At 41.8% G+C, this 26,692-nt stretch overlaps 1 protein-coding gene across 6 annotated transcripts; it reads right to left on the minus strand.

Moving 5' to 3' along the window:
* Nucleotides 1-1,302: 1,302 nt before the first annotated feature.
* ST3GAL5 (ST3 beta-galactoside alpha-2,3-sialyltransferase 5) lies at nt 1,303-25,617 on the minus strand. 6 transcript variants are annotated; one of them, XM_082051119.1, is made up of 7 exons: nt 25,516-25,617; nt 12,739-12,860; nt 10,887-10,998; nt 8,679-9,022; nt 7,116-7,302; nt 5,192-5,350; nt 1,303-3,932 (listed from the first exon to the last, which is right to left on the minus strand). In XM_082051119.1, the coding sequence occupies exons 2-7, from the start codon at nt 12,774-12,776 to the stop codon at nt 3,669-3,671; spliced, it is 1,104 nt and encodes a 367-aa protein (XP_081907245.1). In that variant the 5' UTR covers nt 12,777-12,860; nt 25,516-25,617; the 3' UTR covers nt 1,303-3,668. The 6 variants fall into 6 exon arrangements, with proteins under 6 accessions (XP_081907245.1, XP_081907242.1, XP_081907241.1 ...); XM_082051116.1 differs by having other exon boundaries at nt 10,893-10,998; nt 12,749-12,860; nt 25,516-25,611; XM_082051115.1 differs by having other exon boundaries at nt 12,749-12,860; nt 25,516-25,611.
* Between the last annotated feature and the right edge of the window lie 1,075 nt (nt 25,618-26,692).

The following is a 26,692-nucleotide window of genomic DNA, read 5'->3' on the forward strand; positions in this document are numbered from 1 at the left end:
TGTTCATGGCTTCACAAGAAACAAATTGTAACCTCACCCATGGTACTTTTCCAAAGGGATCATTGAGTCCAACCATAACCTAACTCTAGCACTAAACCATGTCCCTAAGAACCTCATCTATGCACCTTTTAAACCCCTTCAGGGATGGTGACTCCACCACTTCCCTGGGCAGCCTGTTCCAATGCCCAACAGCCCTTTCCATGAAGAATTTTTTCCTAATTTCCAATCTAAACCTCCCCTGGCACAACTTGAGGCCATTTCCTCTCATCCTACCACTTGCTGTTTGGGAGAAGAGACCAACACCTTCCATACCACAACCTCCTTTCAGGTAGTTGTAGACAGAGATGTCAGTTTGTCTCCAGCTGAAGATAAACTACCTGGGTGCAGGATTCCCATAAATACTCAAAAAACAGCACTATAAACTCGCACATGGCAGTTTTAAGTTCCAATACACTTGAACAAATCAGACGTAGCCAAAATGGTGTTCACCGTGTTTGCTGTTCCCTACGTGGCCGTACTAATTTGAACATATCAGAAGAAAAAAAAGCTTCATAAATTATGTAAGTCTTCAAAAGTGTTTCAGAACTGTTTAGTCCTAACAGAGAATTTCTACCTCTCTCACCTGAAACACTAAAGGTAAAAGATAATGCAAGTGCTTAACAACCACTCTAAACTCAAGGGAGGACAAAGCTGACGCTATTTCCCTGCACAGGAACCACAAAAAAATTCAGAAATCAGAATAGGGCAGACACACAGGTTAAGTGTCACAGCTCCTACAAAGGGAGAAATTCTGATGTGCAACACAACGGCTTTATCACAGCTCCCAAATTCTTTGTTGACTTTTTAAACAAAGACCACTAAAGCCAGTTCTTTGCAAAGCGTAAGATCTGGGCACAGCAGCACAGACACGCGGCTTTTGTTCTTATGTCACCTCCGGCAGGACTGGAGCACAGAGCAGAAGCTGCGGTCTGTCCCCAGCACCGAAGGGGACACATCCTTGAATTCAAGGCCAGTGATATAACCCCGTCTGAAATATTCTCATCCACATTCACTACAAAATCCCAGACACTTACAATCTGGTCGGTGTTGAGATGGATTCTCTCTTCCAGGCACCATGGAGGTGTAAATCCACTGAGAGGTATTAAAAAAGGCATAAATGAAAGGAGAAAGAGTTATCACCAGCCAGAAACTCCCCTCTCCTTGAGGCCTGGGATGGCATCAAGACTTTCAACTGGATCACTAAAACATGTGAAATCCTTAATAGAGGCAGCAGAACAAATTGCAAACTCGGAGACAAACACATACATAGAAAGTGGTTTCATCAGTTTATTGCTTTTTGCCACCGGAACTTTGCTGCCATTTCACAGATGGTCAAGTCTGTGCAGTGTGTGCGACCCTGGAGAACAAGGTTTTATCACAAGCTATGAAACTGGTGGGAAAACAATCTAATCAACATAATTTGAGCATTTGACAGTAAATACAACACCTCCAAAAAGTTATCAGCATTTACATTAATTGATAATATTTTTAAGTTACTGAGTAAAGGAAATCAGCAAGGGACCAAGTGCTTTGAAACACATACTCCCAGTGTATCCAGGATGTTCTCCCACCACACACGTTCCGAAATCTTCCAAAATTTCACTAATACCAAATGAAATTAAGGTACTTTGCTTCCAGTTTTAATACCAGGAGAAAATAATTAGCACGTTTTAATATATTAACTAAAAGACTATCCGTATAAAACTCTTCGCACATGAAATACTTTTAAATTAAACAATATAATTATTATACTTACAAGAAAAACGTAGACTAGAAATTTATTGCTAGTACAAAAATCAATGTGTTTCATGGAAAGTCAGATTAACATTATTGCTGTAAACACAAACAGTGCCAGAGACAAAAATGCGATTTTCAAATCCGCTCACCATCCACAACTGGCTTTCAAGGCCGTGTAGGTCCACATGTCTTAGGAAGGATGAGGCCCCCCCACCTTTCTTCAGAGTTCAGCTTTATGATCTCACGTCATTTTATTGCCTTTTAGTATTACGGCCAGAATCAGTCTGCTGCTTCTGCGTTCTAGCATTAAGTCTTTCTTCATGGAAAAACCACCCAAAAGTAAAAACCCCAACCACCCTAATCTTGCTTTCCCATATCAGTAGTTTTACAATTTAAAACTATAACCATATTCATATCTTCACCCATTAAAAAAAGGTGGGAACGTTCACCACGTGGAGAGTTCCAGGACTACGAACATGTTTCTAGGCCAACCTTTGATCAATTTGCTCAACAAGCTTTCACTCCCAAATAAAGCATTTTTCACATACTGTAGACTGAGTAACAACATTACTCAGTGCAAACACAGTCATAGCTACTACTCTACTTGTAACAAAATGAACACCCAAACCTTATAGATCTGCACAGTCCAGTTTCTCTGCAATGCACTGATTTCCAATCACAAGACCGTATATTTTATTTATACAGCATGCTGCTTTCAGCGTTAACCTTGCGTGCTACTAGATCATACTACTTGCTCAAAGTGATTTTCTTCTTAACTTAGACACACTCACCCCATTGCTGACTTAAACCCCACCTCTCCCTTCAATTAAAAAGCCAACACTAGAGCTCATAGGGGTTATCATCATTGTAAACTATTAAGGTTACAATATCTGTAATTCATTACGTAAGGATCATAAAGTAAACCAATGGAAATTTTAGCGTAGTCATAGATTCTGTTATTGCTAAATGGAAGATTTATACAAACCAGTGTTTTATAGAACCAGAAATTGTCACGTCACTCAAAAAAATGAAACAAAATGGGGAGGGGGCAGATTTGGAGTTAATGCCACTTCTTTAATTGGGGTCACTGAACTCTGCTGCAAATCAACTAGTTAGAAACATTTATCTGGGTCTCAAGGAACAGAAGTGACAAAAGATTTGATTCAGGTGACAGTCTCCTACTGGCTAAATCCTCTCGTAGCGTGCCCTCGGTGCAAACACGCCTCATGATAAAGCAGGATTCTAACCCAATATATTAACGCATCAATGATTTTAATATCAATCGTGAATACCAAAGTACTTACTACTTACTTGTTGTCACAACGGTTCCTTTTTCTTCACCTCCACTCCCACATTTCTCCTCCACCTCCCAAAAAATATTAGCACAAAACCAGAAGAATATAAATATTTGAGGGGGAAATGGAACGCTCAAGTTGCAAGAAATGAAAGACTTGAGAAGCATTCACCTTTCTTTTCATGGCACGCATGAAAAGGAGTTATACACCAAGAAATGGATCGACAAAATCAGTAGTTCAGTGAAAAATAACTTGTATACCTTGTTAGACAACTCAGGCCAGCATTGTGCGTACAATATACATCTGAAAACAAAAACTCTGCTTTTCTTCAGACAACAAAAAACAGTAAATATTTTAAATTGATCTCTTTCAACTCCAAGTTCTATTTACACAGTTATCCACAAAAATGTGCAAAGTAAAATCTGACACCAAAATCAATTTAAAAGTCCAACGAATTGAACTTGACGATAAAAATGGCAGCAGAGATTCCACGTCCGTTCTAGACACACTTTAAAGAACTACTGAAGACAGTGAAAAAGTCGCTCCAGCTGAACCTCTGGAAATGGAACAAATCCAAACCAGGGCGCACTTCAGTCACTAGCTGTCTGTGCTGCAGAATTCACAATGTATCCCGCCCGTCAGGTCTTTGACAACTTTTTCTTTGATGAGTTTTTGCAGGAATTTTGTTTCGCTGGTCACGTTGTGCATGGTTTGTCTGTTCATGGCGGCCATGCAGAGGTTGTTGTAGTAGTGCAAAGGTGTGCTGGGCTGATCCAGGTCATAGCCAAACCCTGCTAAGCTCACTTCGTCACACAAATGTGTGGCCAGGACAACTGCTGTGACCCCAATTGTAGGTACATTCTGAAAAGGGGGGAAAAAATAAGCCTGCTGAATTCAAATATATTCTCCTTTGCTAGTTTTTAGAAACACTTTACAAAACATAATGGCTTTATCTATTCCCTCTCCTCACTTAAAACTGAAATCAATTAAATAAGCCAGCAATTAAAACTTAATTCCAACTAAAACTAAAAATCACCTAAATGATCAAGTAAAACTAAAAACTTCAGGGCCAAATACTCATTCAACTTGAGCAGTTGCCTCTAACAAGACTTTTGGCTGTCAACACTAGATTTATTTTTTTCTGTGAAGGCAAGATGCCCTATTACTATGTAGTTAAACCACAAGTGAACCCTCACTCCAAACACTCAAATAAATCCTGACATGCAGTTCAACTTGACATTTCTTGATGTATTTTTACTTCAGTCTGGAGCAACAGGCTCTCGGACAGCATTCTTCAGAATATGACTTTTCACTGAAGAACATGTGAAGAAAGCCAGTATATTACAGTACATAGCTGGGTATGTTACATTATTTTTATAAATAAGTGTGAGAAGCTCCTTCAAACATTTGTGCAATAACACTATCATTAAATACTTTCATGCAAAAGGTGAAAAGATGATGGTTATTCAGTGTTTTTCATATTTCAAGAGAACTAGTGACATCCAATTTCTCAAAAAAATAATTAAAATAACAAAAATGCAGCGTATCATCAAATTCAGCCACTCAGCACTCCATACTATTGCTGGTGAAGGATGTAGAGGGGGGATATACCCATCCAGTTGCTTTGAGCACGCTTGCAATTTCACCAGCTGGCAGGTTGCTTTACACTGGCCTGGTTTCCATATTCTGCCTTCCCTGCAGCTGGAGACACATCTGTCTACAGCTGATTATTGGTTTGACTTAACAGAGCTGCTCTTAACACACTTAAATATTCAAAGCACGCATTTGATGTATGTTAACACCAGTCACAATGATGTGTGAGTGAACACACTGCACTAGAATGAATTTATATCTCACTGCACGCGAATGCTTTGGCAAACGGGCCATTTCATATCAGCATGCACAGGCATAACACCTCATCTGAAAAGGTGAGCTGAAATCCTACTTTGATTTTGCACAAGAAATTACAGGAGTCTTCTGAAAAAGTGTTAATTTCACTGTTACTTGAGACCAGTTCTGAAACTGCACACAGAAACTATACTGAAGGAAGAGCCACAATTTTTTTTGTTTCTTATTTTACTTTGTATTTTATCATCTCCTCCTAAAAGGAAACCTCTTACCTTATCCCAACCCCAGAATTTTGATCGAGGTTCAGGGAACTGTAAAATGTCCAAAGCCGTCTCTTTGATGATGACTGGATTCAGAATCCGAAACTGCTTTGACGTAAAAGGAATTTTCTCAGCAACCTCCTTCCAAAAGAAGAGTCGCATCCACAGAGGCTAAAAGAAGGAAATAAATAGTTCAGTGAGGGCAAACTCTGAGACTGCAAAGTGTATGGCAGACAGTACACAAGTTCTATAATACATCACTGATTCTGAGAAACTCAGGAAACAGATCATAGCTAAGGCAGTTGAGGAATTCCAGTGTACAGCTCAAGTGACTGACCTAGAAAAGGAAAACATCTTCAGAGTATTTGGAATTGCAGAGAGAAGGGAATTGCAGAAAAGGGAAAAGTTATTTATTCTGAGTATTTGACTGCACTTTGTGTTTAATTAATCAACATAACCACCAGCACCTCCAGGTTCTTTGGACCTTCCCCAGCACAACTGAGCAGGCAGCAGTAGTTAAAAAAGTGCAAAAATGGAACTGCAGTTTTCCACAAACGTTAACCAGGCATTCTGAATCAAGCATTGGATTTAAAACAATTTTGCCTGGGCTTTGAAGTGAACAGCAGCTGCTCGACAGCATCCACCCAGTGATACATGTAACCTTCCAGAAGAAGATTTGCACAGGACTCAGCAACCTAGATTCTCATTTCCTGCCACTTGCAGTCACTTAGAAGCATACTAACAGGAAAACAACACAAAATCAGGCTTATCTTACAAATCTTTCCATAATAATGCATAACACTAAGCCAATAAGCAAATGATGAAACTTATACAGCTGCAACATAGACCTACATTTTTAAAAAGGCTTATTGCTACCCTGACATACAACTCTACAGCATCTTAAACTGATCAAATCTAGGTTGTCACTGTACCACCTTCCCAACCTGTGATCTGAATGAGTTTACTAAAGTACTAATGCCTGCACAGAGAGCTGATCCAACCAACAGCCTCGTATTTGAAAGGAGAAGTATGTTCTCAGTTCACAGAATCACAGAGTGAGACTGGAAAGGATCTCTGGAGGTCATCTGGTCCAACCCCCCTGCTCAAGCAGAGGCACCTAGGGCTGGTTGCCCAGGTCCATGTCCAGGTGGCTTTTGAATAACTCCAAGGATGGAGACTCTATAACCTCTCTGGGCAACCTGTGCCAGGACTCACAGTCAAAAAGTGTTTCCTCACATTCAGAGGGACCCTCCTGTGCATCTATTTGTGCCCATTGCTGCTGGTCCCATCACCCAGTACTACAGAAAAGAGCCTGGCTCTGTCCTCTTTGCACTTTCTCCTCAGGTATTTATGTACATTAATAAAATTTCCCCTTGAGCCTTCTCTTCTCTAGGCTAAACAGTCCCAACCCTCTCAGCCTTTCCTCATAGGAGAGATGTTCTCATCCTTCAAGTACCTTCATGGCCCTTAGGTGGACTCTCCACTACGCCCAGTCCCAGATCAGTTCCCAGAACTGTCTCTCTGCACCAGCAAAAACACCAGAGCAAGGAAGGAGGTGGGAATGAGCAGATCTGCTCCTAAGCCACGCAAAGCAAGAAAAAAAAAAATAGGGCTGGTATCAAGAAATGTCATCTCTATTGCAGGCTCTGCAGACTTGAACGAGTCACTTAAACCTAATGTAAAATGAATTCCACCTTAGTCAGCACTTGATATGTCACATAGCTCGGTGCAAACCACCAATATCTGCAGAAAATATCTATCAGCATGAGGCCTCAACATGAATGCTGGTACCAATTATAACTATGAGACACAGCTAAAAAAAACACAAGGTTGCATAATAGAAGCAGAAGCAACAGATCAGCCAGCTTCTTAAGCATTAGAAAAGGAAAAACAAAAAAAAAAAATCACAGGTAGGTAACACTGCCACAGTACATACCAAGGTTTCATTTTTTACCATTGCTTGAAGCCAATTGAAGTCAACACTTTTAAACAAAACAGCCACAAACAAGCTAGCAGGAGGATACTCATGTTCAGAAAGGGGGGCTCCCTCTGGGTAAGTCATTCGTATAGTAGTTTTGTTACCAACGTGATCTGTGTATCCCTGAACTGGTGCATCATTTAACCTAAAAACAAACAAACAAACAAACAAACACACACAAAAGGGAGAGAAACTGCATTTAATAAGCACAGGTTACAATCTCATTAAAACATCAGACACTAAGCAAAATACTTGTATCTGGCTCACAGATTTTTAACAGAGCATGTTCTCAGTATCTCCATGTTCCTTGCCTCACAGGCTCATCCATCCCTTATCTTTGAGAGGAAGCCAATTCTATTTCTGGATTAACTGGCACGAGTTCAAAACTTCAAAAAGAAAAGCTTGAATAGAAAAGTTAAAACAGCGCTGCAGAATTTCACATTCAGCCCTTTGTGCCAACCCAGAGAGGCTTAAAAGGGAGAGAAGACACACAGGAAGTTTCCTGCATTATCTTTTTATATATAAATATATTTATACACACACAAGTATTACACACAGAAAGGCATTCAAATTATCCCTTCGATGCAACGTAATATAATCCCATGGGTTTATATCCTCCCAGATCATCAAAAATTTCAGGTTCTAGCACACTGCTGACAAGAACAGCATCATCCAGCTCCATCAAGTTCTGCAGAACAGCTTAAGTCCTGCAAACTTTTCTATATCAACAGAAAATTAACCTTTACATTGCCATCCTAACTCCAGAGAAGTCCTCTGCCCCTCTACACGCTAACAGGTTTCTTTACCTTTGTATAAGATATATCAACTCACTGTATCAAGTCATCCCTTTTTAAGAGGAGCAAGTCTTAGTTTACAAAGCAACTTGGGAAAAATGCTTGTATTAGTATTTGTGACTTTACATGATTTAAAATACAAAGGAGAGTTCACTCAGTAATGTTTAGAAGGCACGAATACAGAGTGTGTATTCATTTAATTCAGACAGAAAACATGAGTAATCACTGAGGGCTCACACCAAGCTTGTAAAGATAAGGAAAGATAGGCAAGCTATACAGTGTGTTAACCAACTCTATGCTGAAACACCAATTAATTTCTATTGTGTTTGAAATAGCTGTTATAAAAAAAAGTCTTCAAATAAGCATCCCAACTAACCAAGGGGAAAAAGACATACTTGAGTCCTAAAGCCTACCTCTGAAAGCTTAAATATACGAATGGATAAAACCAGGATTGTCTACTTGGCTATGATTTCACTGTTTCTCGCTCACTTCTGCCCATATTTTTTCAAATCTGAAGCCCACAAACAACTACACTGAATTCCTGTCTTGTGAACAAGACAATTTATTTTGCTTCTAAGACTTCAAATTCCAAAGTCACGGGCAAACTTCTCAGAAGCCCTTTCAGAAATAGTCTTATAAGTTGCATAAATGTTGGCGATACTTTCCCCTTAAAAAACAAAGGCAGCTCATAATTGTAGTAGTTGGAATTAATAATGGAAATACGTACCTTATGACAATATCAAACTGATTCAACAAGTGACCCAGCTCTGATCCATGAAGAATTCCACCACTGCCAACAACAACACAACGCTTACAGTGTTTTGACTTCAAATCTTCTGGTAAATCATGTTCAGGTAAGAGTTCAAGGAGATTTTTAAGCTTATCGAAGTAGTTGTAAAATCCAAAAGGAGGCCCATATTTAAATAAAGCTTCATCTTCATTTATATTTTTTCTTACAAAGGGAGATATGTCCATGCTGTATTTCTCCGCAAATAACTTCCCCATCTCTTTCTTCACATAAGAAGGCCGGCACTGTTCCTGCAATGCAGCGCTGGCGTACCGTTGTGCTCTCTAAAACAAAACATATATGATTTCAGCCAGGGAAACCAGCTTCAGGAACATACAAAACCCTCTTAATGCAACCCACCCGCTGACCACCAGCAGTTTAGCAAACGCAGCAGTTTATAAAAAAAGCTGCGACATGGAAATACAAGATATTTAAAGCATTCACTCAAACACAGACACTAACTAATGCAGGGTGAAAACCTGAAAAGGAATATCTCCCCATCCAATCACTGAAATCTGGATAGGAGCTTTTCTAAAGAATAAGCTACTAAAAGAGATAAGTGCCAATGAGCCATTTGAGAGCATTTGTACTGTTACTTAAAGTAACAGATTAAAAAAATCTAGACATACTTCTGTCCACCTAATTCAGCAGCAAACCAGCAAGTGGAATTCTACTCCTCTGCTCAAATGCATGACCCAAGTTCTGCCTGCATGAGGATTTTACCAGAGACACGTCCACTGGGTAAAAATTCTGTGAAATGGCAGGCTGAACTTGCTTACTAATCAAAATGAAGCAACTTGTTCCAGAAGTATTGCTAAAGCAGTGCTGCTAATGACTAAAACACGACTTCGAAAGGAATGCAAAGCGGTTGTGTTTCAGGTCTTCTTTCAAAGACAAGTCACCAAAATAAAAGTTTCGTATTGCATGAAAAGATTAAGAAGTCAGATAAAACTAGAAATTGATGTGTTTCATAAAAAAAAAAAAAAACAAACACAAACACACCACTAAATTATGCATGTATGTTTTTTAGAAATCTGTAGTGGGAGGCAGGTACTGAAGTAACAAAGAAAATAAATAGTAAAGGTATTATTTTTATCAGTTAAAATAAAATCGTTTTGCGTGTTCTTTTCCCTGATACAACTCTGCTGATCTTTCCTCCACTGTACTAAAAGAAACCATGAGGAAGCACAGGGTCACATCATCAAGACTGAAATCTAGTGCTCAGTTCCCCCTCTGTACTGTTAACGGAAGCGTGTATCTGGGTGCCTAAGGAGGGAAGTTGTGTTGCCTTTATTTTATATATATATATATATTTTTTTAAACAAGATTGTTCTACATAACTGCCTCTGCCACCACTGTAACAGTCTCTGCAAATGTGGTCATAACCACCACACTTCTTTCTGGGCAAAACACAACTGAGCAACTTCACGCTGTACTTTGTGAGCAAGAGTCAGTGCTTAATTAATTAATTAATGGCAATCACTTGACAATTGCCCCAAACAACGTGCAATCAGCTACTACCTAACTAGATAGAGAACAATGCTATTTCCTCATCCTGCATCTAACACAAACAAGATGAATCATGAGACAGAAATAAACAGAGCCCATGCAGTCTTTAGGTTTGCTCAGCTTAAGGTGGTCGTGTTCAGAAGCAAGGATATGTTATTGAGAAAAGAAAGAATTCAAATAAGAAGGGGAGGCAAAGAGACTCAGAAGGGGAAAAACATGCACTGAAGAAGGTGGGGGAGGATGGACATGCAGTGATGCTAAGATACGACTATCTTAAATCAGGGCTTCTGCTCTAAATTGTGTCTTGGCGTTGAGACATTCACAGAGAGAAATATAACAGCTCTAAGCCAAGGTGAGTATGGAGCAAACAGGTGAAGCAGCAAAGGCAGAGAAATGTCAACGAGAATGCAGAGACAGCTTTATTTGCATCTTACAGCAGTTTCTCTCTGCTGTGACAGAGACAGAAGTTGTCACTCCACAAGAACAAAAACCAGAAGTTCTATGGCATGAAATGAAGCAAAATGTATTTTCTTCTCACAGGATATTTTCAGCATCTAGTTCTTTGCTATAGACCCCTGTAACTCTTATATTGTCAACTGGAAACATTTAAGCCAATTAAAAAAGCCAAAAAATACCAACCCTTACACGATCGAGGTCCACATATGGCATTTTTGTTCTGTCACATTCTTCAGGGCCAAAATGTAACTTGAGGATATAAAGGAAGCACCCAACCACACACAGTGCAAGAAGTCTAAAAACAAACAGGAGGGTGTAGGGGTAGGAGAGCAAAAAATAAATCAACCATTATTTTTTTCCAGCAATCCATCAATTGTTAAATGAGTATTTTTTAAACAAACTGTAGGCAGTTGAAGAACATCAGGTGAATACCTATTGCTTTGTTCACTGTCTTTCATAATTCTTCAGAGCTATCTGTAGGGAAGTACAAGCACATATAGATGCTTTGATAAGGAAAACGTCGCATATTGACAGTGATTTACGCAGTTTTATGCCTGCATCATATAGGTTAAACGTATCTCTGATGGGTCAAATGCTCTCCCCCCACAAAGAAATCAAACATGACTTTTGTTTTCCTACTTTAAAGGGCAATGTTATTTTGAAATATGTCTTTTTCAGGCAAGGTAAAAAAAAAAAGAGAACTTCAAATTGCAAGATTTTGGGCCAATGACCATCACTCATATGCAAAACTTTCACCTCACTGGGAGTCTAGAATGAATAATTTAGGTTATTTGGTTTATCTTGAGAAGGCTAATTTAATTATTACATTCCCCAAACAAACATAAGAAAAAAAGAAACTCCTTTAAAACCGAGTAATACAGATTATCCATGTTTTTGATCTACTCATTTGTCATTCTTAAGGAATCTCACAGTTGATCTTCAAGTATTCATGTGGCTCATTTCATGTGCAAACCGTTTTGCAAAAATTACACCATTATTTGGTTAGAATTGTGGTTGCTGCTCAAGTATGTTGTTCAAGCTTTATTATTGATTTTCATTTCCTACGGCTTCCTAACGACCGGACATTTGTTTAAATGTTTAAAAAAAACAGACAACCTACTAAGCATTCAGTGTTTCTTGAAATTCTTTCAGATGAAGTTAACACAGGTTTCCAAGATTACTTTTTTTTAAAGTTTGTACCATATGTGCTAATAGATGCAATCATGGCACTTAATTTGCAGTATGTGCTGCAAATAAGGCAGCCACTGGAAAAGCAGCACTGTTCTCACATCTGATTTAACTAAATTATATTCTGCACTGATAGGGGGTCTAAAAACATTCAGTAGCATGTTGGGCTTCAGCCCCTGGAAATCAGCTGTGTGGCAGAAACAGGATTCACTGGGGATGAATAAGGCTGGTTTTCCTCTATAGAGGTTTATCAAGTATCTCTAGATTCAGCTAGGCTGCACCACTCAGGTGCTCAAAACACCAGTGGATATAACAGTCTGCCCTTGTGTTGTTTTAAGCTTTAAGACCTAAGATTCATATGGCAAAGAAACATCACGGTAGTGGCATGTTTCAGTTTAAAATACGGCTCTGTATGTACATGAGCAAACACACATTAATTCCAATTTGATGTTAACCTGCAAGCAATGGAGTAAAGAAGATTTTGTGATGGGACATTCCAGGAGTCTTCATAAACAAAATAACTATGAGGGGACACCTCCCCAAAATACCCACTAAACATCCACTGTTCTTCAATTTCTTCAATTATCAGACAAAAAGCCTCAACATAGTTACTTATCTGGATTAAAAAAAAAAAAGACTGGAAATACTTGTGAGTGTTTTACTGGGATCCCTCACTGGCTTGGAGAAACAGACACCACTATTAGAGAACCTCCTCAACATGTTTTAGGTGCCCCAGGGCACTGTCTAACCCTCCCTTCAGTTCCTGTGGCAATCTCAGCCCTTGATTTTTGCATCCTTTTTGTAACTGCCCAGGCTCAGGGACAGCAACTGCCATAATGACACTTACTTGCGAGTACCTTTTAAAAACCAGCTTCGTCTTCTCATCTTCACGTGCAACCACCTTACACCATTGCACAGGAGGTGAGCAATCACTTTTCGGCTTCACAGAGTTATTGTCACTGCGCATTGCTGTAAAAAAAAAAAAAAAAAAGAAAAAAGAAATCATCATAACCTTTTCTGAATGGAAAAAAGTTCACAGAACATCCAATAACTGTTAATTTACTCTTTCCCAGAGAAGACGGTGATTCTTGGTGTTTGTGTGAGAAATACTGAACCACTCCTGACCTCCTTGTGATCAAGAACATACTCCTTTCAGATGCACCGCCAGGACATGATTCTAAAAGTACATACATATTGCCAGGTATAGGTTTTTGTATTCTTCATCAGCATGAAGTCTAATAATTGCAACTACATTAGTTACTGTCAAACGCTATTGTTTGATCTTCAAACACCATTTTGTTTAAGCAATTATCAGACTCAAAATAAAATCTACACAGTATGCTCAGTGTATTCAGGATCCCTGAATCCAAGTGTCCAAATATGACACTACTTTGATCCCACCCTCAGAACTGGAGTCCACATCTTGAGTCAACTCCCTGGTTTCCCTGAGGTTAAGCAAACCTGTCTCATCATAAGTCTGAATCTAGTGCAGACCTTTTCAGAAGCCCCAACAACATTGTCAGCAACTTCAACAGCAAGTACCAAGGAGGAAGGGCAGGAAATTTGGCCTGGTACACAGCAGGAGGCTGTAAGCACAAGGGCAGTTTCTGTGCACAGCAGCAGGTCCCTTCAACCAACACTGTCAACCCAGAAGGAGCTCAGAGTGCTCCCTCACAGATGGGCAAGTCGCTTTATCAGCTAACGAGAAGCTATCTCTCCACTTACCGTTTGTAAGCTCCCACAAGTTTCTATCAGCATGTTTAAATTCTGATTTTGGAAAGAAAAATGAAGGTGGGCACATCAACTTCTCCCAGGCTGCTGCAGTTAACCAATGATGTGACCAAACATGGAAAGGCCATGCAAAGCCTACTGGGTTTGCCCTGAAAGGAGAAGGGATGTGGCCAAGGGTATTTCCTGCCCTAGCGACCTCCAGGGGCAGCACTCCCTTTACTCCCTTTGAGCAGCCTACCGTGCAAAGATACAGCCTGGTCCTCCGCCCTACTCGTTCCCTTTGATCTCGGTCTCTGCTCTCCACTGCAAACACATTCACACTCTTCTGTTCTACTGCCAAGAGCTCCATCTCAAGAACTTTTTTAAAAAAAAAGCAGAACTAGGGGAAGGCTTTTATCTAGGGACAATCTTCCACATTCTCTTTTCTTCTCAACTTCTTTTTATTTTATATGGCAATATGACCCATTTGAACTAGCCTCTATTGCCACTTCAAAACACTGCTTGTTTGGACAAACAATCCATGTTCTTCAATATGAGGATGAAGGAGCTGGTAAGATGGAAGCCAACTGAAATTTCAGGGCTATCTAATTCAGAAGATGACTCAAAGTCAACATCAGCCATCTCAAGTCCTGAGGTGCAGACAACAGTTAAGTGATGCTTTCTAGAGTCACCTGCAAGTGGCCATAAACCACAAAACAGAGCAAGGCAAAAAATAATTATTAAAAAAAAGCCTAATGGTTTTTGCTAGCAGAAAACTTCACCACTTAACTCAAACATGCATAACTTGGTTATGATATTAATAACCTCAAATTACCTACCTAGTTGTGTTTATTAATTGTACACTCTGAGCTGTCACACCTATTTCTAAGCGTTTGTCACAAAGAAGCAATACTCTAAAAACCTTTTAGTGGATCTGGAAGCACTGTACAAACCAGAGTCGGTACCATTACATTTGTCTTGGAACAGGGTAAACCAAGACCCAAGGGGTGACACCCCAAGGTCCCCCAGAATGCTAGCAGTTAAGCTGGAAACCAAATCCAGCTCCAGTCTTCCACACAAGCTGTCAGGACACAAGACAGCAGGTCACAGGGAACCTATCAAGTCTTACAAGCTCATTATTTCCTCAGAGCAGCATCTCACCTTTACTGGCTGCATCTATACCGCTGAATAAAAACAGCACTGAGGAGCAAAACTGGGTGTTGACACCACCACCCCAGTCATCTGCACTTCAAGTCCATTTTGCTCTCAGCCAAGATTTGCAGCAAATCAGTCAAGTCCACATGGGTAAACACCTAACATGCATCAGCAAAACGTGTTACAAGGACCATACCCTAGTGCCAGTTATGGATAACCAAGGTGAACTGCTCCACCTTGACATGTCCAGTGCCAATCCAGCAGGGCTTAGACAATCACCTTACATTCCAGGTAGGACACTCCTGCCATACTACGCAGACAAGACAACCAAGCACCTCTCATCATTCCACATGATGACAAGTGGCACATGCAACAAGCAGCAATTAGAGGATGCTGCAGAGGAGAGTGAGAACAAGGTCTGCAGACCAGGTGGAAACTCCAGGATTACTCCACGTACCACAGAGAGTACCAATGGCAAGATCACCGCAGAGGAGACCAGTTCAGGCCAGCACGAACAAGGGACACAGCATGGTTTGGCAAAAGGGAAGGGGTTTGCTCATGGACATGGATGGCTTATAGCATGGATGTGCCCGCTGAACACTGCATTTGCCTAAGCTATGACATACGTCAAAGCAATAATTACATCTGTCAGTTCCACAAATCTCTCCATACACAGCTGGGGAGAAGTATAAAATTGAACTTTTTCAAAAAAGAAAAAGACAAAAAGCAGGAAACAAAGCTTCAACCATTCTCACTACAGAACAATGCAGGTAATAATTCCCTCTTGGGTAAACAACAAAAACAGGCAACTTGATCACGCTCTACAGGAACTTAGAATGGATTCTGCACAAAAGCACAGACCACGTACCAGAGGATTGTGGCACCACAAAATCATCGCAACAATGTCCCAAGTGACAACATGAAGACTGGCCATTGTACTGGTAAAATTTATGAGTGAATACGCTCCAGATTAAGCACGTATTTTCCAGCAGTTTGAATCAAATCCATAATGTTTTACAGCCAGAATTACAAGGATAAGGTTAAAGCCTCACTGCCTCTGCTTTGTTCAAAGCAGATTTTTAGTTCTTTGCAAATTAGTCTTTCCTGTGCTAGGACCCAGGTTCTGTAGTAATTTGACAGAAATGCTTGTGAAAGACTGCTCAATGTATAAAAAATTGTATATTGCCGAATGGCACTAACGTACTTCTGGAATCATCCTGCAGCATGGAACACCACAGCAAATCTCCTCCGCTGCATAAAATGTCAAAGAAGAGTTCTGCTCTGTGAACAGCACTCTTTTAATCAGTTCCAAGGGTGAGAATTTCCTACTACAGAACTGTATGCAGAGATCCTACAACAGATGCACATTTCCTAAAGCCTTTTGAAACAAAGAAAAGGGGAAGCTGCAAGAGAACTGAAAGACGAAGAAGGAACAGAGGTGGAGACTGATGAACACAGGAGATTAATGAGGAATTCGAGACTGCAAAAAAAAACAGTGCTACCTGAAAGCCTTCCCTGACTGTGAGCAAAATAAATCCCCAGGCAGCCTCAAACGGTTGTCTAACTCATCCTGGATGTGCAAACAGGAAAAAGGAAACACCGCAGATTTAATTAATCACCTCAGCACATCCTTTCTGAGTCCAGCTCTTATGATTTAGTACGCTCAATGGTTTTGTTAATTTCATTTTCTTTATAACAGAAATAATGTCAGTTTTCATTTCATTTGCAACCTTCAGGTTGACTTTTGACAGTTGTTTACTTCAGATGATTCCTTGCTAGACCAAGTCTATATATATAGATAGACAGACAGACCAAGTCAAAATACATCCATCCAGCACAGCATTTGTTTTTAATGACTCAGGGGTTGATCCTGCACTCTTATCTGTGTCAATAAGCACCTTCCACTGGCTGGAATGGTTTAAGAGTGCTCAAAAGGGCAAGGTTGGTGCTAACAAGCACCTAAGAGCCCATCTGTCCCACAGTCTTCCTGAGCTTCAGAACAAACCTGCGAGTTTACAGAGAGAACCATAGCAGTTAAGAAACCAAGGACCAAAGACAGGCTGTGCCTACAGCATCCAGATTCTGTTGTTTGCATGCAAACACCACTGCCAAACACCACTACACCCTTTCAGAACGGGGCAGTACTACAGTTGTTTTGGGAGCCATGAGTGCAAACATCTCTGTTTGCCTACAAAAGATGCCTCAGTAGTAATGCTGTATTACAATCACATTTTGCACTGATATTTCCATAGCTACTTATCGTGGTGTAATTAGTGCAGACTCAAGGGACTTAAATTTGCTTTTCATCTACTGAACTTAAGTGATTTGTGTAAAGCTGCCACTGGAGCAGTCCATCAGTAGGAATACGCTCCAAAGCTTTTTGTGCTGCTCTTCTACTCACCATAATTTACTTACATCTCATTGTTATTCTTAAGTAGACAAAATTTCCACACTTGGTATATTTCAGAAGCAATTAATTTAAGTCTTCAGGATGTCTTTTTATGTGAGAATGCAAAAAAACTAAAAAGCAGCATGTGTCACGTTGTACATGACCAGTGCCACGTCCTCAAAAACCATGTTTGGTTATGTACAGCGCCTGAATTTACTCAAAGACAAGAACAAAGCCCCCATTGTTTTGAGTGCCAACAGTGTCACCAGGCATGGAGACACAACCAGACCAGCCTGCGTACAAGTGCAGACTGACGCACACACCTACAGCCCTCACCAGCCTCTTTAACCCCCCAGAACCGTAATATCCCATGCAGGGGATGCTTCCACTTACCTCAGTCACTCTACCAATTCAAGCACAATCCAGCCTCCCCACACACCAAGGGTCCAGTTAACAGCCTCCACAACTGAGCTCAGCATTTTATGTGGGCAGGTACTGGTCCAAATTAACTGCAGAGGCAAGGACCAGAGCCACAGAGGAAATACTGGCAGGAACAGCTACTGTCAGTCGGTAACTCTTCATGCAGAAACTTCTGTCTCAGATCTACAGGAGCAGCTGGATGTGGGGCTGTTAGCTGCCACCTGCAACTCGACAGGCTCTTACCCAAGTCCATGGGGAAGCCACCCTAAGCAGAGCACTGCTTAGAGCCCAGCAGGAGAAGAGGAAGAAATTTTTGACACTGAGGGTGGTGAAACACTGGCCCAGGTTGCCCAGAGAGGTGGTGGATGAACCATCCCTGGAGACATCCCAGGCCAGGCTGGACGGGGCTCTGAGCAACCTGAGCTGGGGGAAGGTGTCCCTGCTCATGGCAGGGGTTGGACCGGATGAGCTTTGAAGGTCCCTTCAACCCAAACTATTCTATCACCTTCTGTTCTACAGTTGTAGAGCATCTCGCACATGACTTCAGTGTACACCTGAAGCTCCAAGGAACTGAAAATACAAATTAACTGCCCCTCTCACAGTACCATCAGAAGCAGCAGGAACAGTCAGATTTACAAGTCATCCGGCAGGCAGCTCATCTCACAGTCTTGCTGCACAATGCAGTCTTTGTAGTTCACGTAACAAGATCAAGAAGCTTGCAGTGTAAAACCCACAGCAACTGAAACATGAAAGTCACACCTGTATAATGGAATTACTAATCAAATGCAATAGGGCTCAAACAGGCAGTGAAACAGAAGGCAATACTAATGCAAAAATATCCAGAAACGCTTGCTCATTTCATGTCCTCTCCTTTAAATCAAATTACTTAGGAAACATATTTTTAGAAATGGTAAATGATATAACAAAAACCACTTGGTTTTGAGCAACATTTGTGCTTCAAAAAAAGAGACAAAGTTAAAAGACACAGAAGATTTTTTTCGCATGGAACAAACTCGAGCAAGATACTCTTCATTGAGATGTTGTGCACATTTTTAATATCGGTGATGAATTCTGCATGAACTTCCTGTTCCAAGGCTTTTTAAAACAACAGAAAAACTCACAGACATACCGCAAAACTTTATGCAAGGAGTTAAAAGAGTGCATTTAAGAAATCTTAAACCAATTACAGATTTGGTTCCTGGGACAAATTTGGGAAAAACAGATGACAAAAATTAAGTGATAACTACAACACTAATGTCTGTCATTACTTGTGAGAGTCGTGCCCATGAAAAAATTACACATTTTAATCTATGCTCATTATTGACCAACTAGATATTAATTTTCATTAAGGTTTTCAAGACTGATAGAATATTTGAATAGAACATTATTCAATTTATGTAACAACATGCGAAATAGTTTGGTAAAATTTATAGTTAGGGCTAATTTTGTTTGCTTCTACAGTCTGAAACCCATAGAGAGCAAACATAAGAGCTGAGGTGTAAAAAAAAAAAAAAAATTAGTGTTAAAAAAAGAATGGTTAATTGGGTGGCAGTTTTTCTGATTTTTTTGTTGGTGGTGGTGGTGGGTTTTTTTTGAAACAGAAGTTTCTAAGCTGAGCTTAAGCCAAACACTTCCCCTCCTCCTCCCTTCCTCGTCTCAAGTGCCCTTATTTTTGGCAGAGGTTCCACGGAACCCATCCCAGCTCCTCTGGGGAAGCCACAGGCAGTGCAGGAGTTTGGGGTCACGTGCACAATAGTTTGTGTCTGCAGATCCTGTGTGTTTCTCACTGGGTTTCCTCTGCCCCTCTGTGCTTACCAGCTTACCTGCCCTGGCACGGGTGGTCCCCAAGTCACCCAGGGTGTACCCCCTCCAGGACTGTCCCTACCAAGTCTCCTTATCAACCCACAATACCTTCCTACACTTTCAAACTTCATCATCGCTTCATTGGAAACAATAAATCACAACTAAATAAGTTTTGCAAATAATCTACCTTGTTTAAAAAAATCACTATTTTTTTAAAAAAATCAACAGTGGATCAAGATCCATCCCAATAATATTCATTATAATACAATAATATAATATTCATTATAATAGAAAGAATAAAAAAGCTGAAGTTAAGGATAGTAAGCTGTGCAATCCACTATACATGGAGGATTCTGCAGTTGCAAGCATCGTTATAACTGCAGTACAGCAGAGGTATTTTTATCAACCCAAAACATGGAATATTTCTTAAAGAAAAACAATTTGAAAACCTACTCTCTCATAACTTAACAAATTTATTATTAAAAAAAACATAACATATGAGCTCCTCTAGCAAGAGGCACTCAAGAAACTGCACCACAGTGAAGGACTGCCTCAATTTCTAGTGACTTCTGCAGACAGGAATCCAAATTTTTAAGCCAAATTTTAAACATAGGTTTTACAGACTAGGAAAGTCACTAGAAAAATTGCCCAGATGTTAAAATTTGGATTTCAAACCTACACAATGAAAGTAAAAAGCCTTTCATCTGAATGGGCCTATTTGCCCATAGTGACAAAATACTTAGGAAAAAGCAGGGAAAGAAGAACAGACAAGTTATCCCAAAGGAACAGTTTTCAATATGGAGATCTCTTTCTATAACACAATTAGCATTGAAATACCTTCTTTTAGACTCATGTTCAATGGCACATGACAAAAATCCCCCAAAACCACAAGCATGAGGAAAAATTCCAGAGCTACTGAAGATCTGAGGCAGACTTATCAGGGACACGCTGAGGCACGAGAGACTCTTAGGTTATAATGTGCAGCAATATATTAACTTTTGAGTATCTATCTTCAAATAATCCTTTGATCATCATCCTACCACTTCCTAGCAGAAATAGCCACAAGACATGGAAAGACAGCAGCCTAGGAGCTGTTGCAGATTAGACTAACAGCTTCTCAATGGAGGAACAACTGGAACTGAAGTTAGAAACTTCTGTCAGTTATTTCTTCTGTTGCAACTATCTAAACCCCACAGTAAAGTTGGTATTTAGATATATGTAGATATTTGATAAACTTTTTAATATTAACTGCTTAGCACCTATTACTGTTATATCAAAAAAGCAGACATGCCTGTTCTAATTAACAGTAGAGCCTGTTGTTCCCGTTTGTTTAATAGTCAATAGAAAGATGATCACAGAAAGAAGTTTGGCCTATAATAGGATTATAAGCAGCTACAACAGGACATTGATTGCATTAGCACCTAATGTGTCTTACAAAATGAACTTTGACTAGTAAGGCTTTTCTAATCAGACAATAAAAAGTAAAAACCAAAAGTTTTCTGTACAAGCTACAATTTGGTCAAGATCCATGTCCTCAGAAAATGAGAACATAACAGTGAATCCCACACGTGGACGCAATTGGCAAAAAGTGAAACAAGGAAGAAATTATTTTCAGAACAGTTGACAGACACTCCCAAAGGTACCAACAGGACAGCAGGTGGAAATTATTTTGCCTGAAGCCAACAATACCAGCAAGAAGCAGTCGTACATTAGAGGCATCAGCATTTTCCATTTTTTTGCCTTATGATGCTCTACTTGTACTTTCTTCTAATTTTTTAATGGCTCATTCCTACATGTTCTTCGCAAGATCAACCACCAACTCATGAAATCATTAATTAACTTACATTATTGTGTCTATTTGCCCTGTCTTTTCCTGTAGGAAGGATACACATGGCTAAGTTACAACTTGCTCTTAACCTCGAGTCAGCCAGACAGAACATAAAAAAAAATGATTCCAGCTCAAATCTGGTCCAACTATCAACTTAATTAGAGATATTCAGAGTGTAACATCATCACTTCCTTTCAGCAGCATTCACAGGAAGCTTTTTGGATATTAATAGTGCCTGCTAAAATAACATTATAGGCAAAGAACTCTTAGAAGGGTTCTAAATGTACAGGGACTCCTCTCTTGATTTCACTTCTACCTTGCCACCCCTTTCTCTAGTCAAGCTTTCTAAGCTATCCTGTGAAACCTCTTTTAGTAAGGAACAGCTCTAAAGTGAAGAAGAGCAAAAACCCATCATGCATAAACACAAGAAATATCAACAAGCACCAACACTGAGGTCAACTGTATGCGGTTTAACAAGGCCGAATGCCAGGTCCTGTACTTGAGTCACAACAACCTCAGGCAGCACTACAGCTCGGGGAAGAGTGGCTGGAAAGCTGCCTGGCAAAGAGGGATCTGGGGTGCTGATCAACGGGTGGCTGAACATGAGCCACCATGTGCCCAGGTGGTCAAAAAGGCCAACAGCATCCTGGCTTGTATCAGGAATAGTGTGGCCAGCAGGACTAGGGAAGCAATTGTGCCACTGTACTCAGCACCGGTGAGCCCCACCTTGAATCCTGGTCAGTTTTGCACCCCTCATGATAAGAAAGACGCTGAGGTACTAGAGAGAGTACAGAGACAGGCAATGAAGCTGGTGAGGGGTCTGGAGCACAGGTCTGATGGGGAGCGGCTGAGGGAACTGGGGCTGTTCAGCCTGGAGAAAAGGGAGGCTGAGGAGAGACCTTATCGCTGTCTACAACTACCTGAAAGGAGGTTGGTAGCATGGAGGGTGTTGGTCTCTTCTCCCAAGTAACAAGTGATAGGACAACAGGAAATGGCCTCAAGTTGTGCCAGGGGAGGTTTAGATTAGATATTAGGAAAAAATTATTCATGGAAAGAGTTGTCAGGCATTGGAACAGGCTGCACAGGGAAGTGGTTGAGTCACCATCCCTGGAGGTGTTTAAAAGGCATTTAGACGAGGCTCTTAGGGACAAGGTTTAGTGCTAGAGTCAGGTTAGGTTATGGTTGGATTCTATGATCCTGAGGGTCTCTTCCAACTGAAATGATTCTATAATTCTATGAAAACAGTACATGAAGTTGGGATTTTTCTGACTCCCAAATGAGCCACAGAAAATCAGTGCTCCAGCCAGGCAGGAAGGACCATGTGAGTTAACGCATTGCTCTTCCGAACAGCATGGTATTAAAAAGATAGGTTTATTTCTTGCAGAGGAAGCTTTTGAGGTTCCCCTTGTCCCTCTCCATCTTTTTTTTTTTTAATAAAAAATGCAAATCCCAGTCTTCCCTTTTACGTTATTTGTGTCAGAAACAGTGGCCTGTCTGCTTGAGGTGTTCAGAACCTGAGGTCAGGCACTCCTCACAGAATCTGCACGAGCAAGCATGCAGGAAGAGCGAATTGCAGTATAACAGCAGGCAGCTGCTCCTCAGAAACCCCTCCGGCACACATCTCGTGCACTCCTTTCCACAGCGCATCCTCCTCCCCAAACTCACAGACCCCACACATTTGGAAGTGGTGCTCCACTAGTTTGAGGAAGAGCCACCACCAGGACAGGAGGAAGAGAGCACAGCGTATCAGCACATCACCCACCACGAGCTGGGTGAGTTCATCTAGCACAAAGTGGAAGATATTTCTGAGCCCCTGCAAGGAAGCCAAAATGAATTAGGTCTTTCCCCTTACACAAGAAGTTTGAGGAATAAATCTTCCCTAAAAGAAATGGTCAGAAAAGATGAGGCATAGCATTAATCTTTACTGGGCTAAGGAAACATGCCAGAAGACTTACACAGCCAAGAGGTTTCATATTACATCTGAATTATGCAGCAGAATAGCACCAAACAACTGGTAATTATGGAACAATGTTAACAGTACAGCAGCATTTTTATCACAGGATCATCTAACACTACAAGAGACCACAGTAAAAATCACACTTGAGCCTACGGAATCAAAAGAGGGGATGCCAAAAGCCTCCCATGAAGAAAAGGTTTAAAAATAAATTGCAATATAGTGGAGGATGTTGTTGAAACTAATTTTAGTGCTTAACTTCTGAAATCAAGACTTCAGGACCAAACAGGTTGCAGAGAGACCTAGTGGGTCAGGTGAAGGAAGAGCTGCTCCCAAGGAGAACAGAGCTCAGCTTGTCTTCACAAAACAAGTTGAGAGTTTCTCCTTAGATACACCAAATATGTAAATATGAAAGCCGAAAGCAAACAATTCAAACAAAAGGACACACAGATGGAAAAAGCAGTCATCAATAAATATGGGCTACATGCAAAAGATTCCTGAGCAGCAAAGGAATTACTCCTTACCATAGGAGTAATGGAAAAATAACAGCCAACACAAGTTTCATGGAAAGTCGTTAGTAATTTATGAATGATGTTACAAGAGTTGCCTGCAACAGGGGAGACTCCCCTATGATCCAGATGTCCTATGTCCAAATTACCATTGTATTGTTTTGAAGCATTGGATGCACCCACTGCAGAAGCTTTGAGCTGTTGTGTTTGAGTTTCATTCAGACTTCCTTGCAATCTGAAAATCACTCCATGGCAAGTCTGAAGCATTGGCTGGGTATTGTTGGGTAACACAGCCTTTATAAAAACCCAAGACCTACTTAAGTTTCCCAGGATCTCATATCTAAACAAAATAACCCACTCTCCAAACACCTCAACTCTGCAGCAATCTTGGCACGTTCTGCATCTATCACATAAACAGACATATGTAAAGCAAACAAAATTAAACATTCTTAGCTCATTTTCCTCAGTGAAAGGAAGCTTCTGCTATTGCACTTTGTCTTCCTACATCCTGCTCTAATTGCCCATCAATCATTTGGTCAATTTAATCAAACAAAGGGAGAATGCGAAATCCGCAGAAGTTCCAGGAAACCAGAGACAGGACAAGCCCGTTTCTCATCAGCCCCGAGGAAGCAGCCAACACACCAAAAAGCTCCTGTGCACTAACTCTCAGCTGTATTTTGACCTTTCAATGAAACTCCCTGTGTTGGTTGCCTCTTATTGGGTTAGCAGAGGGCTTGGGAGACAGTTCAAGGTTTCCTGCTGCATGATCTAGGCAGGAGATAGTAACCTTGCTGTAGTAAAACAGATAGAATAATACAGTCCACTGGACAGCCGCACACCACTTCTGAACCGCATCTGTACTGTCCTGTCACAAGTTGCATCTAGAAACATTTATCCACTTTAGACACATAAAGACCATTTATCTAAACAAGTTTTCCTTAAGAAAATAAGAAATATACATGTTTATTTACCCTTTTTCTCAGAATGACGCAAAACCAGCCATTTACCTCAGGAAAGCTGTTTACCTACAGTAGTTTTATAAGCACTTCCCATTCATTTCCACAACTAAAGATAGCTGCAAAATAAACATCTTTCCTCCATCAGCTTTATATTTTGATTTTATCTACTGGGAAGAAGAAAAAAAAAAAAAAACAAACCTCAGCACAAAACTCTTTTTCCTAAGTAGCACTGAAGAAAACAAAAATCTTTTGGCAGCAACAGCACAAGTCCTATCTATCTTGCATTCATTGCTCCCAAAAAAAAAAAAAAAAAAGGCTTTAAAAGGCTATCACAACCTGCAGACAAGCAGAAGCCTAGAAATTTTATTTCAGAATAACAACTCCAGACAGCCCCAACTACATTCCTCTCCCTCCCGGGGGAGGCCCGGCACAGACCTGACTCCCATCGCCCATCTGCTCCCGAACTCCCTCCCGCAGAGCCCCCTGGCCCGCCGGCTCTTCCGCTTCCCCGGGGCACCGGTGGCCACGTCCGAACCGCTCAGCCCCGCGGTGGGGTAGACATCGCCGTCCGAGTGACCCCGGAGGCCTCCGGCCGCCCCCGGCCCTCTGAGGGAGCGGCACGGAGATACCCCCAGGACCCACCGCCCCCTCAAAAAATACCCCTGAACGGCGGCGCCTTCACGCTTCAGCTGCATCTTTTCAGCAGCGCTTCTGAGGGCGAAGCCCCCTCAGCACCAGCCCCCCCCCCCACTTAGCACCAGCCCCCCCCCCCCCTCAGCACCCGCGCCTCCAAACCGCCCTCCCCACCGCTGGAATAACCACCCGCTCCCCCTCTTCGAATTACCCCACCCCACGGGTGGGTCTCTGGTGGGTCTCCCCTGGCCTGCCGCCGCCAACCTGCTCCGGGCTCGGGCCGAGCGCTTCGCCTCCGCATGGGGCCGGGGGCGGCGCGGCCCCGCCGCAGGTAACGGCTCCGCGGGGCTGCCGAAGGGAGCGAGGGGGGCGGGGGCGGAGCCACACGTGACGGGGCGCAGCCAATGGGGGCCGAGCGCGGCTCCGCAGCGGGGCGGGGGGAGCGGGGCCTGCGCCAGGGTGGGCGCGGCGGCCTGAGGGAGGCCGAGCCACGACCCATCCGTTCCGTAGCGTTTTGTGGTGTTTCCCGAAATAAACAGAGAATCACAGAATGTCAGGGATTGGAAGGGACCTCAAAAGCTCATCCAGTCCAATCCCCCTGCCGGAGCATGAACACCCAGATGAGGTTACACAGGAAGGTGTCCAGGCGGGTTTTGAATGTCTGCAGAGAAAGAGATTCCACAGCCTCCGTGGGCAGCCTGTTCCAGGCTCTGTCACCCTCACTGGGAAGAAGTTTCGTCTCATATTTAAGTGGAACCTCCTGTGTTCCAGTTTGTACCCATTACCCCTTGTCCTATCATTGGTTGTCACCCAGAAGAGCCTGGCTCCATCCTCATGACACCCCCTTTTACATATTTATAAACATTAATAAGGTTACCCCTCAGTCTCCTCCAAGCTCCAGAGCCCCAGCTCCCTCAGCCTTTCCTCACACGGCAGATGCTCCACTCCCTTCAGCATCCTTGTTGCCCTGCGCTGGACTCTCTCCAGCAGTTCCCTGTCCTTCTGGAACTGAGGGGCCACAACTGGACACAATATTCCAGATGCGGTCTCACCAGGGCAGAGTAGAGGGGCAGGAGAACCTCTCTGACCTACAATTCCCAGACCTTTCTCTCCTCAGTAATTAGTGGGTTTGGGTGGATTTCCCCCCACACACCGGCCATGCTGGGGTAACCCAGCGTCCCCCGTCCCCTCAGCTCAGCTTCGCCACCTCATTTCCTCGCCTCCCCGCCCTGTGGAAAAAACAAGATCACTCATGAAAATCACAGCGTTTGAGCTGCTTTTATTGCGCCTTATGCTCCCAGGAGCTTGGTTGCGTGTTTTTCTGACAGGATGTGCCCGACACTATCATAATAAGCATAAGAAAAATGTATGACTTAGTGGTAGACCGGTGTAAATGACCAGTTGACTTGCAAGGGAGGAGAAATCCCATTGCGGATCTACC

The sequence above is a fragment of the Streptopelia decaocto genome (genome assembly GCF_964273445.1).
Source record: "Streptopelia decaocto genome assembly, chromosome: 4".
NCBI lineage: Eukaryota > Metazoa > Chordata > Aves > Columbiformes > Columbidae > Streptopelia > Streptopelia decaocto.